The 15,434-nt window shown below is 38.2% G+C and overlaps 1 protein-coding gene across 3 annotated transcripts in view; it reads left to right on the top strand.

Annotated features, from left to right (window-relative positions):
- Positions 1 to 353: 353 nt before the first annotated feature.
- The window catches only part of ESCO1 (establishment of sister chromatid cohesion N-acetyltransferase 1), a 40,640-nt gene continuing 25,559 nt past the window's right edge, over positions 354 to 15,434 (top strand). For 2 of the 3 annotated variants that reach the window (XM_004683777.2, XM_012725961.1), the window contains exons 1-3: positions 354 to 872; positions 12,407 to 12,509; positions 12,744 to 14,874. In XM_004683777.2, coding sequence (XP_004683834.2) covers positions 13,333 to 14,874 — 1,542 coding nt within the window. In that variant the 5' untranslated portion in view covers positions 354 to 872; positions 12,407 to 12,509; positions 12,744 to 13,332. The remainder of the gene's footprint in view (positions 873 to 12,406; positions 12,510 to 12,743; positions 14,875 to 15,434) is intronic. The other variant, XM_012725960.1, reaches the window with a different exon arrangement.

The following is a 15,434-nucleotide window of genomic DNA, read 5'->3' as shown; positions in this document are numbered from 1 at the left end:
TCAACTGTCTCCCCTTTACTTTACACTAGACACGTCTAAGATGAAAGGTATTGGACTAGAGGTAGCAGAGACTAGTACTCGAAACTGACAGGCGAATCCGTGGTGACGGATCCGAGACAAATCACCTCCGCTGGGAGTAAAGGTGGCTTTATTCCAAAAGATGACCCGGAAAGGCAAGCGGTCGCCGCCAGGAGGCGCCGTCGCTTCCCCGCGAGGCGCCCACCCGCGGTGCGCACACGCGAGGCCTCCCACCGCGCCTGCGCTAGGGATGGAAGCTGGCTCGCCTTTCCCCGACGCCGAGCGGTCCCGGCCAGGGTGCAAAACTGCGTGACACGCAGCGAGCGTGGCGGCCATCTTCGTCTTCTGGGCACGTCAGCTGAGCCGGTAAGGGCTGAAGAGGAGCGTTGCGCAAGCGCGCCCCAGACGGTCACAGGTAACTCCCATCTGACGGGCGAGGCGTCGCCGTCGTCGCCGGAAGTTTAGCGTTTCTGCGCCGCGGGAGAGGCGGCGGTCGCGGCAGAAGCAGCTGAATGTCTCCTGGTACCCGGATGTGAGGCAATTCGCTGGCTCGCCTTGGACCCTCTGCCAGGAGTGGGGAAGGTACGCGAGAGTGCTCAGCGTCCCCGCCGCCTGCTGTCGCGCCGCCTGGGTCCTCATCTCCGTTTTGCCAGCCCCTCGGGTCGCCGGACGGCTTTTCCCCCTTCCTGTCCCACCCTCTGCACGCCTCTTCCTATTTCCCTGGTTCGGGCTCAGGAGCGCCTGGGAGGGAGTGGGCGGCTTGCAGACGCCGTCGCCTGACGGAGGCAACAACGTGCGCATCTCGGCCCGCCCAGTCGCTGCACCACCTGCCGCTACTTGCGGGGCGGTCAGAGGTAATCAGAGGCCATGGCCGCGGAAGGGTCGGGTCGGGGTTCCCTAGGTGGCCGCGAGGTCTTCCAGAGCCCTAAGGTGGGGTGGAGCCATTGCTACTGCCGGGGTGGGTCGGCGTTGGCCGCGCAGGTAGCTCCAGGCCTTGTCCCCGCCCCCGGCGTCTTGCCCCCTGGCGTTTCCCGGGAGTCACCTCCTCCAGCCCACTCGGAGCTGCGGTTCTTGCAGCTTGATCGCCTGCCGGCGCCGCCACCCGCCGCTGCAGCCCGAACCCCGAGGCCTCTGCCCTCTGTGGGGCGGCGTTTAGGAATCTTGGTTTTCGCCTTTACCCGGTGAGGGGGAGCGGCGGCTTGGGTCCAAGGTCATGCGGTAATTTGGGTCTGGGCACCAGTAGAACGCTCTGGAGTAGAAACGAGTGCACGGAAGGCTAGAGTGAATTTTATAGTGATGTGAACAGAGGGGATTTTTAATCACAAATCGTGAGATTTTCTTTTTCCCAGCGGAGGTTTGTTTCCGGCAGAATAGGGTAACAAGTACCCAAATTAGAGAACTTGTCTACCTCACCTTCCACTCCCTCCTACCTTTATCTCCTTACCCACCCCTCCACCCTCCCAAAAAAGTTGAGTTCTGAAAACCCACCTTTGTGTTCCTTTCCGGGAAATGGGGGTGCAGCGGAGGAGAAAGGGATTAAAGCGTTGAGATTTGACAAGTATCACATACCATGTTTTCTGTGGACTTTAGATAGCTGAAATGGAGCGTCCCTCCCCCCCAACAGGAAGTAATTGCAGCACACAACGTTTTAATATTATTAGATGTTATTTCAGTAAATGAAAAACCCTTGCAGAAATCCAAAATAATGCCGCTTAGTGGAATGTTAGATATGGGTGGGTTTTCTTTTTTCCCCTCTCCTAATCATTAATTTTTAAATAACCCGTGTAAAACACGAAATTCAGTTTAATACTCTCCGGTTTCTGTGAACTGCTATATTCAGCCCGAGATTTAATTAGGTCCATAGTATCTACTTTTACACAGAACATCAACATCAATAGCACTTTTTTTTTTTTTTTAAAGATTTATTTATTTGTGCATACAGAACTGGGGTACAGGCCAGAGGCTCAGGGGCGGTGAGAGGCTTCACCAGAGACAGAGTGGGGAACAGAACAGGCAGATCAGCGAAGTACACTGCTGAGGGGAGCAGCGGGCGGGTCAGGAGAGGTCTGCCGCGCCATGTGGTCACCTCCAGGGCAGGCGGGAATTGAACTCATGCGGAAGCGGCTTTGGATTCTCAGTGCAGTGCTTTAACCCGCTGCGCCACCAGGGAGGGCCCCAATAGCACTTTTTAATTTGAAAAAAAATTAAACCTCACTACCTAGATACTAGTGGAATTAGAGTGGGGTGCAAGCTGCTTAGTTTGGAAGCTGCAAAAACACCCCTTCTGTCAGCCATGTGACTTTGGAAGTACGGGGGTCTATACCAAATTTGATCTGGCTTCCAAACTGCTTCTCTCCATCTTCATTATTCTTGGTTGAGGAAAAATAAGCTATTACTTCACCTTGCTCAGTCAGTACTACAAATCAAATGATGTATACATAAGAACTGAAAAAGAACCTTTATTAATGAATGCCATCTATCCCCTTTGCTGGGTGATGCTTTCAGTTAGGTAATTTACTACGGCACGAAAGTGATTGTATTTATTCTGGTAATGCACTTCAAAATAGCGGATTGATATTTTTTTCTGTATTCATTCCTAAGGTAGTTAAATAATTTTTCATAGCTTATTGACTGATTTATGATCCACACAGATTTCTTTCAGTAACAGCTACTGAAAGTGACTAGAAATTTAGATGGTAGTTAGAATTCTAGTAAAATGGTTAATCATAGGTAATTCATATAATGACTATGTTAACCCCTTTGCGATCAAGGGTTTACATTTTCCTGTGTATCCTCTTTGTTTTGAACAATGAAACATTTTTGGCTGTATTCTGCCTAATTTCTGTATTACAATTATATTGGTATAGTTAATTTTTGGCAAATATATCATTCTGTCAATGTTACCATCCTGTCTTTTCTTTCTAGATGTTACACTAATTGCATTACAGTATATCTGAAGAAAGCAAAATTTATGTCCCCTGCTTTCTTCAACTTTAAATATTTTTGTTAGGGTATGTGAGATTTACAGATAAAAACATTGTAAAAATTAATATTAAATATTTTATGTAGTGGTTCTCAGATGTTTGGTCAAGATCCCACTACACTCTTCAAAATAATAGAAATTCAAAATAGGTTTTGTTTGTATGAGTTTTATATAGTGATATAGTTATTTTATTAAAAATTAAGTGTATTGATTAAAGGTAGTAAGCTATAGGCTAATATGAATAATACAGTTGATGAAAAATGATTCCAAACCAAAAAAATTGAATAGAAGAATGTAATTATTTTACATTTTTGTAAATGTAATATTTGGCTTAATATAAGACAGCTGGATTTTCTTATCAGTGTCTGCATTTAATTTGTTGTTATATTTTGTTCTGTTTGAAATACTTGAAAATCCAGTTTCACTGTGATTTTTAGAAACTTGTGATATAGGATTCTACAACAAAACTCAACAAGTGGTAATTGCTTAAAGATTAGTTGTGATGTAGAAACTGAAACTATATATGCTTTTGTGTGATATTGTGTTAGTTGACTGGTCTGTTCTGTACTTTGATTTTTTTCACTCATGTATGACTGAGCTAATGAACTCCCTCAAAGGGTCTCTGGGTTTTCCAGTGTTTCCATACCACATATTGAAAACTGCTGCTTTAATGTAAATAATTGAATAGTTTAGAATTAATGTGGTTACCAAAGCTGAAAGGGATCCTGATAATATGGAAATGAAGTTGTCAAGTAGGTATAACTAAATACTTCCTTTTTATGCTATCACTTCATCAAAATATTAGTAATATTAGTTGTAGCTAATAGTGTTTATAATGGTCCAGAAGCTGTTCATAATGTTTCCATTGTGTTATTTTGTGATGTTAAGTGAAAGGCAAATATAATTTAGCATATTTTTTTTTTAAGATTTATTTATTTGGTACAGGCCAGAGTTGTGGAGGGTGAGAGGATTCACCAGAGACAGAGTGGGAAGCAGAACAGGCAGATCAACAAAGTACACTGCTGAGGGGAGCAGCGGGCTGGTCAGGAGAGGTCTACTGGGGCATGTGAGTTTCCTCCAGGGCAGGCAGGGGATCGAACTCATGCAAAAGTGACTTAAGCTTCTTAGTGCTGTGCTTTCTGCACCACCAGGGAGGGCCCAGTTTAGCATATATTTTTCCTACATGCCGTATAATCTGACATTTTACTTCCATGTATGTAATTATAGTTAATTTTTAGAGGCTATATACTGCTTAATTTCTTTAAAAGGTTTTTGAAGTTAGGGAATATGCTTGTGTCTAGCCTCTATTTCTGTATATTTTGAAATACACAGTTTGAGCCTGTATTATTAGCTCATTAAAACTTGAGTTTTTGTTTTTTTTTTAAAGATTGATTTATTTATGCATACAGAACTGGGTATGGGCCAGAGATGCAGGTGTGCTGAGAGGATTCACCAGAAACAGAGTGGGGAGCAGAACAGGCAGAACTGATGAAGAACACTGCTGAAGGGGAGCAGCGGGTGGGTCAGGAGAGGACGGCGGTGCCATATGGATGCCACTTCATACTGAAGTGGCATTAGCTTCTTAGTGCTGTGCTTTAACCTGCTGTGCCACCAGAGAGGGCCCAAAACTTGAGCTTTTAAATAAAATAAGTAGTAGTTTTAAAGAAGATAATTTTATTAATACGGAAATTTGAAATTTATTGTTTCATTCCACTAAATAAGTTCAGCTAGTATTTGAAAGTTTGCTGTGACTCAGTCACTAAGTGAAATTTTTCTTACAAAGCAAAAACAGGTAATTATCAGAAGTTATCTGGGCTTATTTCTAAAAAATATTAGAATTTCAGACTCAGATTTTTTAGGAATAACTGTGGAGAAGTCCATCCTTAAAGAATACAACTCAGTGTCACAACTGTGACAATTTTAGTATTGTCACAGTAATTGTGCAATCTTTACCATTGTCTAACTTTAGATTATTTTTGTTACTCCCAAAAGAAGCCCCATGTCTCTTAGCAGTCACTTCTCATTTTCTTTCCTCCCCAGCCCTTTACTTCCTTTCTGACTTTATAGATTTGTTTGTTCTGGACATTTTATAAAATGGAAACATACAATATATGACCTTTTGTGTGTGGCTTCTTTCACTTAGTTTAATGTTTTTAAGATTAATTTATGTTGGAAAAGTTATCAGTGCTTAATTCTTTTTTTATCACTGAAAATAATATTATTCCATAATAGATGTATTATGGAATACATCTATCCTCTCATCTCTTAATCCATATGTGTGTTGTACTCTTTGTCTGTTGTGTGTAATGCTCTTTGAACATTTGCCTACAGCTGTAGTGGAGACATGTCCAGATTCACTTTTTGGTTTTCCCAGTAAGGTTTACATGAGTATAAACAATATATGTAGTTTTTTATATTGCAACTGATAAGTATATTCATTTTTATATAAAAGGTTCAAACATTGCAAAACCATAGACATACAGTGTAGATACTCATTCTTTCTAAACAGTTTGCCCTTTCATCACTATCTTTTATCTCATTAGAGTTAACTACTTCTAACTGTGTACTCCTCCCTTTAGTGTTTCCTCTGTTACAGGCTAACTTACCTTTCTTTCAAAGTTATATTTGTGCAGTTTATCTACTTAAAAAATATATATATGGAACACTTCATGAGTTTGCATGTCATCATTCTGCAGGAGCCATACTGATCTTCTACATGTCATTCCAGTTTTGGTATATGTGCTCCTAAAGCAGGCATACCATTTATTTCTAATGACTAAATTCTACATTGGTATTTTACTTTTCTCTAATGGCCATTTGGGCTATTTTTTTATATTCTTGCTAATGTAAATGCTGCTGTTGTCATTACTTTCTTGATAGAAGTTGTCTTTATTTTCTTTATGTGGGTGAAATGGATGACTGTGTAATAAATGGTGGAAGACAAACATGGGAATGAAATGACAATTTGACAATTGAGCTATCGAACCCATGCGGAAGTGACCCCAGTCTCTTAGTGCAGTGCTCCAACCCGCTGCGCCACCAGGGAGGGCCCCGATGGCTTCAGTTTTAACTTTTGGTTTTGATTAGTAGTAGTTAAAGTAATCTTTATATTCCTGAAAATGTTCATTCATCTTTAAGTGTTTACTAGGTGTTTTAGAATGTGAGAAACAATTGGAGTCCCTTAAGTAATGGGTTAATGAGGTGGATAAAAAATTCTCATCAACCAGAGCCTAATCCAGTGCAAGGCATTAACTCTTCCATTCTGTGGAGGCTGACATAGGTTAGGCGGCTGCAGAAGAAAATTTTGAAACTGGCAGATTGATTTATGAGGTTTAAGAAAAGAAACCATGTCTATAACATTGAAGTGCAAAGTGAAGGAGCAAGTGATCCAAAAGACCTGAAGTAACTGATGAGAAGGTGGCTACATTAAACAGTATATTTTCAGTGCAGATGAAACAACAATCTATTGGAATCTATCAAGGACTTTTATAGCTACAAAGGAGAAATCAATGCCTGCCTTCAAAACTTCAAAGGATAGACTGACTCTGTAGTTAAGGGCTAAGCAGTGGTGACTTTAAGTTGAAGCCAGTGCTTATATACCATTATGAAAATCTTAGGACCCTGAAGTATTATATTAGATCTACTTTGCCTGTATGCTGTAAATGTGACAACAAAACTTAAATAACAGCACGTCTATTTACAACATGGTTTAAAAAAAATTTTTTTTTGGTTTGCTAAATATTTTTTTTTTTTAAGATTTATTTATTTGTGCATACAGAACTGGGGTACAGGCCAGAGGCTCAGGGGCGGCGAGAGGCTTCACCAGAGACAGAGTGGGGAACAGAACGGGCAGATCGACGAAGTACACTGCTGAGGGGAGCAGCGGGCGGGTCAGGAGAGGTCTGCCACGCCATGTGGTCACCTCCGGGGCAGGCGGGAATCGAACTCATGCGGAAGCCGCTTTAGATTCTCAATGCTGTGCTTTAACCTGCTGTGCCACCAGGGAGGGCCGGTTTGCTAAATATTTTAAGACTTATTCAAAAGATTTTTGACATCTACCCAAAAGATTCTTTCAAAGTATGATTGCTTGTTGACAATGCATCTGGTCACCCCGGACCCCTGATGGAGCTGTGCAAAGAGGATTAATGCTTTCATCACTGCTAACACACGCAGCATCCCTTCTGCAGACCACGGATTAAGGAGTAATTTCAAACTGTTTTATTAATTTAAAAGTAAATTTCTAAGGCTATAGCTGCCATAGGAAGGTAGTGATTCCTTTGATGGGTTTGGGCAAAGTGAATTGAAAACCATCTGCAAAGGATTCATCATTCTAGATGCCATTAGGAATATCTGTGATTGTTGAGAAAGGGTCAGAATAGCAACAGGAATTTAGAAGAGTCTGACTCTAACCCATAAGGGTTAGAAGTCCTTAGAAATATATAACAGAAAATCCTCAACTAAAAAAAGAAAAGAAATCCTCATTTACTTGCAAACTGAATATAGCAATATAGGAAAGAGATTACAGACATGACCAATTGGGCTTTATCCTAGCAGTGCAAATTTGTTCAACATATGAAGATAAGTTAGTAGGGGTACACCATGTTAAGGGGGAAATACCCCATGTGATCACCTCAATAGATGCAGAAAAAGCACTTGATGAACTTCAATCCTATCTATATGTGATAAAACACTCAACAAATCTAGTACTAGAAGAGCATCTGTGAAAAGCCGACAAGAACTGGAGTACAGGCCAGAGGTGCAGGGAGAAGAGGAGAGTGAGAGGATTCACTGCAGTGGGGAGCAGAACAGTCAGACTGACTGAAATACACTGCTGAGGGGAGCCCCTGACAATCCAGGAGAGGGGCCATACCGTGTGAGTCACCTCCCTGGTTCCTGATTGAACTGGTTATGGATGCTGTGCTTTAACCTGTTGCACTACCAGGTAGGGTCAAAAGACAAAGTATTTTTGATACTTTTTGCAACCTTACTTGAACTCTAAAAACATTATGCTGCAGTGGCTGCTGATAAATTCATAGTGCTCAGCTTTAACCTCTTGCCCTACAAGCCAGTCACAAAAGGCCACATGTTCATGATTCCAGTTAAACTGTCCAGAACATTGAAATTTGTAGAGACAAAGTAGATATATAGTTGCCAGGGGCAAGGGGTAGAAGGAAATGGGGAAATGACTGCTGATGGGTACAGGGTTTCTTTTGGAGGTATGAAAATATTCTGAAATTAGACACCAGCAACTGTGTAACTCTGAATATACTGAAGACCATTATATTTTATGTCCTAAAGGGGTGAATTTCATGGTATGGAAATTATATCAATTAAAAGATGATTTTTTAAAAAAAATCACTTAAAATATATTGATTGAAGTATAATAAAATATTTAAATAAGACTTGAGTGTGTTTTATTAAAAAGCATTGTAGAAAATTGGCTGAATTCTTTTTTTTTTTTTTTAAAGATTTATTTATTCATACAGAACTGGGGTACAGGCCAGAGGCTCAGGGGTGGTGAGAGGCTGTTCCCCACAGAGTGGGGAACAGAACAGGCAGATCGACGAAGTACACAGCTGAGGGGAGCAGCGGGCGGGTCAGGAGAGGTCTGCCACGCCATGTGGTCTCCTCCGGGGCAGGCGGGGATCGAACTCATGTGGAAGCAGCTTTAGATTCTCAGTGCTGTGCTTTAACCCACGCTACCAGGGAGGGCCTGGCTGAATTCTTAAATTCTTAAATTCTTGTTATTTTCTAACAATTGTCTTATAAATTATTTTTCTACAGTAAATAAAGCATAAATATTTTGGGTTTTCTGTACTGGTCGTTTTTTATAATGTTCAATTACAGTTTTTTGGCCCCATATTGATTTCATTAAGATAGTATTTAAGTAGCATTTTATTTTAGGGGGAATCATGTTAATTTGTTAATGGGTTAAGGAATGTATTTTAATTTTTGACTGTAAGAGAGAGGATAATTAAGTTATATAATGCTAGATTAGTGACAGTTTAGCAGGTAGGGTAAAATAAAGTGATTCTTAGCATACCTGAATAAAGTATTGATAACTACTGTAGATTTGTGTATCAATATGCCTCTTTTTTTTTTTTGTAAAGATTTATTTATTTGTGCATACAGAACTGGGGTACAGGCCAGAGGCTCAGGGGCGGTGAGAGGCTTCACCAGAGAGAGTGGGGAACAGAACAGGCACGAAATACACTGCTGAGGGGAGCAGCGGGCGGGTCAGGAGAAGTCTGCCACACCATGTGGTCACCTCCGGGGCAGGCGGGGATCGAACTCATGCTGAAGCGGCTTTAGATTCTCAGTGCTGTGCTTTAACCTGCTGTGCCACCAGGGAGGGCCTCAATATGCCTCTTTTTAAAGGTAGTTCCCAACTGCCAGATCTCTGCTATATAAAAATTTTTAGTAGAGGGAAGGAAATAAGGTAATTCACTATTTAAAAAATTACAAGTCTTACTACTGAAAGTAAATGAACTCTTGATTTTTTCAGGTTATTATACCTTTGAAGATTAATTTTGAATAACTTTTTGGAGGTTCCCAGAAAAAAAAAACTTAATTGTCAAATGTATTAATAATAATGCATTAATGTGAAGAAATAGTCTCAGAATTCAGGGTTTATGACAGTATAATTAGTTTTTCTTGCTTACAGTCACTGTGGATTAAGTGATTTAGATTAGGCTTGACAAGGCAACCCCCTTTTAAATGTGGGTGTGGAAGCCTTTACTTCTCACTGTAATTTGAGTTTGACAGTTTTATCTGGAGCCTAGTGACCATTTAGTGCTGTTTTTGTGTTCTCATGTATTTTAAGTAGAATATTTTGATTAAGCTGTGGTTTTTTTTTTATAAAAGATTAGTCCCCAGCATAAAGAAGTATTAGAAACATTATTTATTAGAAGCATCATCAATCAACTTAAAAGAGAAAATTGCTATGTGATTTCCCTTTCAGTAAGGTAAATACCTTTATTTTTATAACTTAGCACCTTCTGGTGCTTATTTATTATACCAGAAATATTTTATATTTTCAGAAAAATGTAACATGTAACCTTGTTTTAAAACGTCTGTAATAAAACACTTAAGTAGATTTAGTGAAATGCTTTTTCCACACTTTGACACTTCTGTTTCTGAGAAGTCTTGTGTATCCTCCTACACCTGTAGTGTGCATCAACAGTTATATTTTAATACATGATGGCCTCCTTTCTACTTTTATAACTAAAAAGAAGCTTGCTATGCATCCTGTTCTGTTTCTTTTCCTTTTTTTTTGGTAACAGTTACTTGATTGTAGGCCCGCATGAGTTATAGCTGTTTTTTCACAACTTTAAGTATAGTTTTTTAAAAATATTTTTTTATTTATGCATCTAGAACTGCGATACAAGCCAGAGTGCAGGAGCAGTGAGAGAATTCACCAGAGACACAGTGGGGAGCACAACAGGCAGACTGAGGAACTACACTGCTGAGGGGAGCATCAGGCGAGACAGGAGAGGTCTGCTGTGCCATGTGGGTCACCTCCCTGGCTGGGGATCAAACTCATGCTGCAGTGGCTGCTGATTGCAACTTTATGTATAGTTTAAGTACAATGAATTCTCTTAAAATGTACTATTCTGACATATTTACACACTCTTGTAACTACTACCACAGTAAAGATGCAGAATAATTTCTATCACCTCAAAGTTTCTCCTTTTGCCCCCATCCCACAATGACCATTTAGTTTTCTGTTACTATAGATTAGTTTGCCTTTTCTAGACTTCAATAAAAAGTAGAATCACATAATATGTACTTGGTGTTTAGCTTTTATTACTGAACATAATGATTGTGAGATTCACCAGTATCATTCCAGTAGTTTGTTCTTTTTGACTGCTGAGTAGTTTTCTGTTAGAGTTCTCACTTAATATTGTTGATAGCTTCTTAGAAACTGACATTAAACAAAAATAACTATTGCTTGAAAGCATATTCTTGAATAATCAGTCATTTCATTCAACATTGGCTATGACTTTTTCATGTTAATGAATGCTGTTGAATGTTGAAACAGTGATATTGAGGAATTTCTGGGTATTTCTACAATGTGTTGTTTTATTTATTCATTCACCAAACTTATAGGTTGCCATATCAATATTTTTGTTAGGGGCGGTCTATCTTTTAATGCTTCTAATTGACTTTAGATTTTCCTTTTGGTTTTCAGGAGTTCAGTATTGCATTCTGACTTTTTCATATTTGTCCTATGAGCAAATTAGCTTATAGTTTTTATCTCTGCATAGTTTGTTTCTTCTACACTGCTTGTTTTCTGTTTATTTTGTTTTATGGTTTTCCTTATATATGTGGTGACTCTTTCTTACATGCTCATGGTTAAAGTGAGATACTAAAAATTGATCGGAAACTGCAGGTGGATTGATGATAGGAAGGCTACAGATTGTAGTATGTGAGTATGTGTATCCCTGCTTAATATGGGCCATTGTTAGTATTTCTTAGATCTTCTCTTTAGATTTCTCAAATTCATTAGAAAACGGTCTTTTCATTTGTCCCTCAAAGGCCAAAGGCTTGGCTGCTATCTTGTAGTTTGTGAATAGTCAGATGTTTTGGGGGGAAGAATGGGTTTCAGCAATAACTGTGTGTACTGCTACTTATCCCTCTATTGTCAGAATGATTTTTCTACTCTCAGCTGTGCCTGTTGCATATCCAGACCTTTTCTTTTTCACTTCTTTCAGAAATTTTTATCATCAGTCTTTGGTTGTTGATTCAGGGTCAGTCTTCTGGGTACTAATAATTGGAATGGCTCCCTGGGAGTTTATCTGCTTTTTTGAATTTCATTTTAATCTCCTATGGAACTTGGTACTGCCTTCTTAGTGGGGGTGGGAGCATATAGATATGGTGTAAATAGAACTGCTCCTCAGTTTTCTCCATTTTAGGTTTAGGATTCAGGTTTTCTTGAGCCTGGGGTTATTTGTCTATTTTTGATATCTTCACACTTTTAATTTTTATCATCTTCTATCCTTTACTTTGGGTTCATGGTTTTGCTTTAACCTGTTGCTTTTTTAGTGGATTTTACATGAGAGTGGAAGGCAAATCTATGTTTAAATTTGCCTTTTTAACTGCATGAATGCTTTTCTATGTGTATATAACATTTTTCTTAATGATAGGATTTTTTTCTTTACCAATTTAACTTTGTGTGTATGCATTTTAAACTTCTCTTCAACAAAATTAAATGTGTTTTTCTATTGGGTACATTTACCATAAATTAGGTTAGAAATACTAAAATTAAGTACTTGGTATTAAAGTGAGCTCTGAAGGCTTAATGTTAGGACAGAATAATATTAAGAAATGATACATTTGATGAGAAGTAAATGAACACATCTTTCCTTTGCCTCTTTTAAACATTTTGATTTTTTTTTCTTTTAGGTGCTGTGTAATGCGTTAAGAAAATACTATAAGGAATGATTTTGTCAAGTTTTCATGAGTTATGGTGGCTGAAAGACCAATTCTGTATTGTGGGGAAAGGACTGTAAGTAAACCTTAAGGAGTAAAGTTATTTTTAACTATTCAATTCTTATGTTAGACAAGTTTTTGATTATTTATAAAAATGTACTTGAGATACTTTGTTCTATTATCCTTAACTAGATAGGCTAAATAATACCAAAGGAGAAATTAGGTTTTTTTTATATATAAAACAGGTTTGTTTATAATGTAGCATTGTCATTTTTTGATGTATAAAACTCAATTTTTTTTAATTTTTCAGAAAAGCCACCACAAAAGGAAATCTTTATTAATTGAGTATTTTATTAAACGAAAAAGGTTAGATAAGAATTTCAAACCAACAGACTCAGCAAGCAAGGAACTAAACGTATTAGCCATAAGACATGCTTCAAATGAATCAAAGTCTAATAACTGTAGACTTCAGAAGAAAAAAGTTTTCCAAGACATCAAAACAGACTGGTCAGTGATACATAACTCCTCCAGTAATAGGGCTAGACCTGAAAACTTTTCAATAATAATTGAAAAAGTAACAGTTTGAACCTAAATTAAGATTTTTCATCAAAAAATGTTCACAATTTCAATTTAGAATTAAATTTTCTTCAACTTCTTATTGCCTGTCCAAGGTAAAACAAATATCTCTTATCCTTCATGCCAGCTTTCCTTGTGTCCTAGGGATGACTAAAACCTTACTTGAAGCAAACTAGTACTTTTGTTGAAAATGTATATCAACATCAGTTAAACCAGGTCTTTAAAGCCTCCTCAATAGTAATAGTAGATATTCAACATTCATACCTACCAGTACACAAAAATCCTCTCAAAAACTACTTAGAAAAGGAGGACCTTACTCAGGAATGATGTCCATTCAAGAGAAATTAAAAGAAAATTCCTCCAATGTTATTAAAAAAAGTGAAGATAAGAATTTAGGAACACAAATTCAAGGTTCTCTAAAGAATCCAGCAAAAAAATCAGGTCCAAAAGAAACTACAAAATCATTGGTGAAATCGTCCAGTGAAAGTAAAATAAATCAGCCTGAATTGGGAACATACATGAGTACAAGATCAGCAAAGGCAGTGTCCAATGATAAAAAAGCCAGCAAATCCATTAGTAAAAATATGGTAATTCTGAAGGGACAGTCACAGCAAGAATCTACAAAAAAGAAGAAATTATGTCAGAAAAATTCAGTCCATGAAATCCCCAAATCAAATGAACAACTTAATCGGAGATCACAAAGATTACAGCAGTTAACAGAGGTTTCAACAAGGACTCTGCGCAGTAGAGAAATTCAGGGTCTAGTTCAAGTAGTTAAACAGAATTTGCCACCAACAAGGAAGGAGCGCTCTAGTAACACTCAAAATAAATCTAATAAAGTTAAAACAAGTCAGAAACATGTGAAAAGAAAAGTACTGGAAATAAAATCTGACTCTAAAGGGGATGAAAATCCAGTAGTAAATGAAGTAACAAATTCACCAAAAGGAAAAAAACGCAAAGTAGAACAACAGATAGCTTATACTTGTAGTTCTCAATGCATAAAAGGATCTGAGAAGTGTCTTCAGAAGAATGTTAGAAAAGAAGAAACAAGAACTGTGCCTGTAACCTCATCTGAGATAAGAAGATCCAAAATGACTACTTCAGTGGTCTCTAAAAAGAATGAGATAAAGAAGTCAGTTCATACACAAGTGAATAGTAGTGTAAAATCCCAAAAAAGTCCGAAGCCATCAGTGCCTGAACAAAGTGTAGATGATGAGCTGGAGCAAACAGGAAAGAGCAAACGAGGTAGCATTCTCCAGCTCTGTGAAGAAATTGCTGGCGAAATTGAGTCGGATACTGTAGAGGTAAAAAAGGAATCTTCACAAATGGAGAATGTAAAGGAGGAGAAACTTACAGAAGTTAAGTTGGAAAAGACTGAGGTTGAAAAACAAATAATTCAGAAGGAAACAACTCAGGATGTCCAGTGTAATCGTTTCTTCCCCAGTAGAAAAACAAAGCCTGTGAAATGTATACTAAATGGAATAAACAGCTCTGCTAAAAAGAACTCCAATTGGACTAAAATTAAACTCTCAAAATTTAACTCTGTGCAGCAGAATAAGTTGGACTCTCAAGCTTCCCCGAAATTGGGCTTATTACAAACCAGTTTTTCATTACCAGCTTTAGAAATGCATCATCATCAAAGCTCACTTTTAGATATCAAGTCACCTGATGATAAAGGCATAGCTTGCCAGAAGAAAGAAATGAAAGAAGTTAATTCTGAAGTTAGAATTAATAACATTAAGGTTGAATTTAGAAAAAACACAAAAGTGGCTTCTGAAAACTGTCAAGTGGATAATCAGACAAAACCTTCCATCCCACCTTTGGGTAACCAGATGAAACATTCATTGGAGTTGACATCAGATAAGGTAATCCATTTTCAGTAGAGTTATTTGAGTATTGTATACTAAGAAATAGTATGTATAATATTTTAGCTTAGGAATTAAGTCATCAGAGTCATTTGTTAAGGTATACTATTAAATCATAAGCAAGAATATTAACCCAGTCTTTGTTGTAATGGAACTTATTCCTTTAGCTGTCTCACATTACATGAGTGATTGTCATTGTTTCCTTATTCATCTTTTTATTTTATGTGAGAATAAACCTGTGAAGCCTAACATTTTTTTACACTGATTTGTTTCCTTTTTCTATTAATTATAGCCACCAAAATGATGTTTCATAGTGACTAAAATGTAGAACTTGGCTCAATTTTGACATATTAAAATTAATTTTAGCTGGGTGACTAACCCTCCCTCCCTTTTGCCCCTTCCACTCTCCACTCCCATACTTGGTAAAATTGAAAAGTTAAGCATTTTGGTTGGTAGGGTGCCTTCTAGTTTCAGTTGTGTGGCCATTTTGAGTAGTGGACAAAATGTCTGAAAGCTGTAAATTATGTCTTCAATTTAAGAATAAAATTGTGGCCAAGGCT

This window comes from Condylura cristata, unplaced genomic scaffold (genome assembly GCF_000260355.1).
Source record: "Condylura cristata isolate star-nosed mole 26May11 unplaced genomic scaffold, ConCri1.0 scaffold00016, whole genome shotgun sequence".
NCBI lineage: Eukaryota > Metazoa > Chordata > Mammalia > Eulipotyphla > Talpidae > Condylura > Condylura cristata.
Note: the sequence above shows the minus strand (reverse complement) of the source record. Positions and strands in the feature narration are given on the sequence as shown.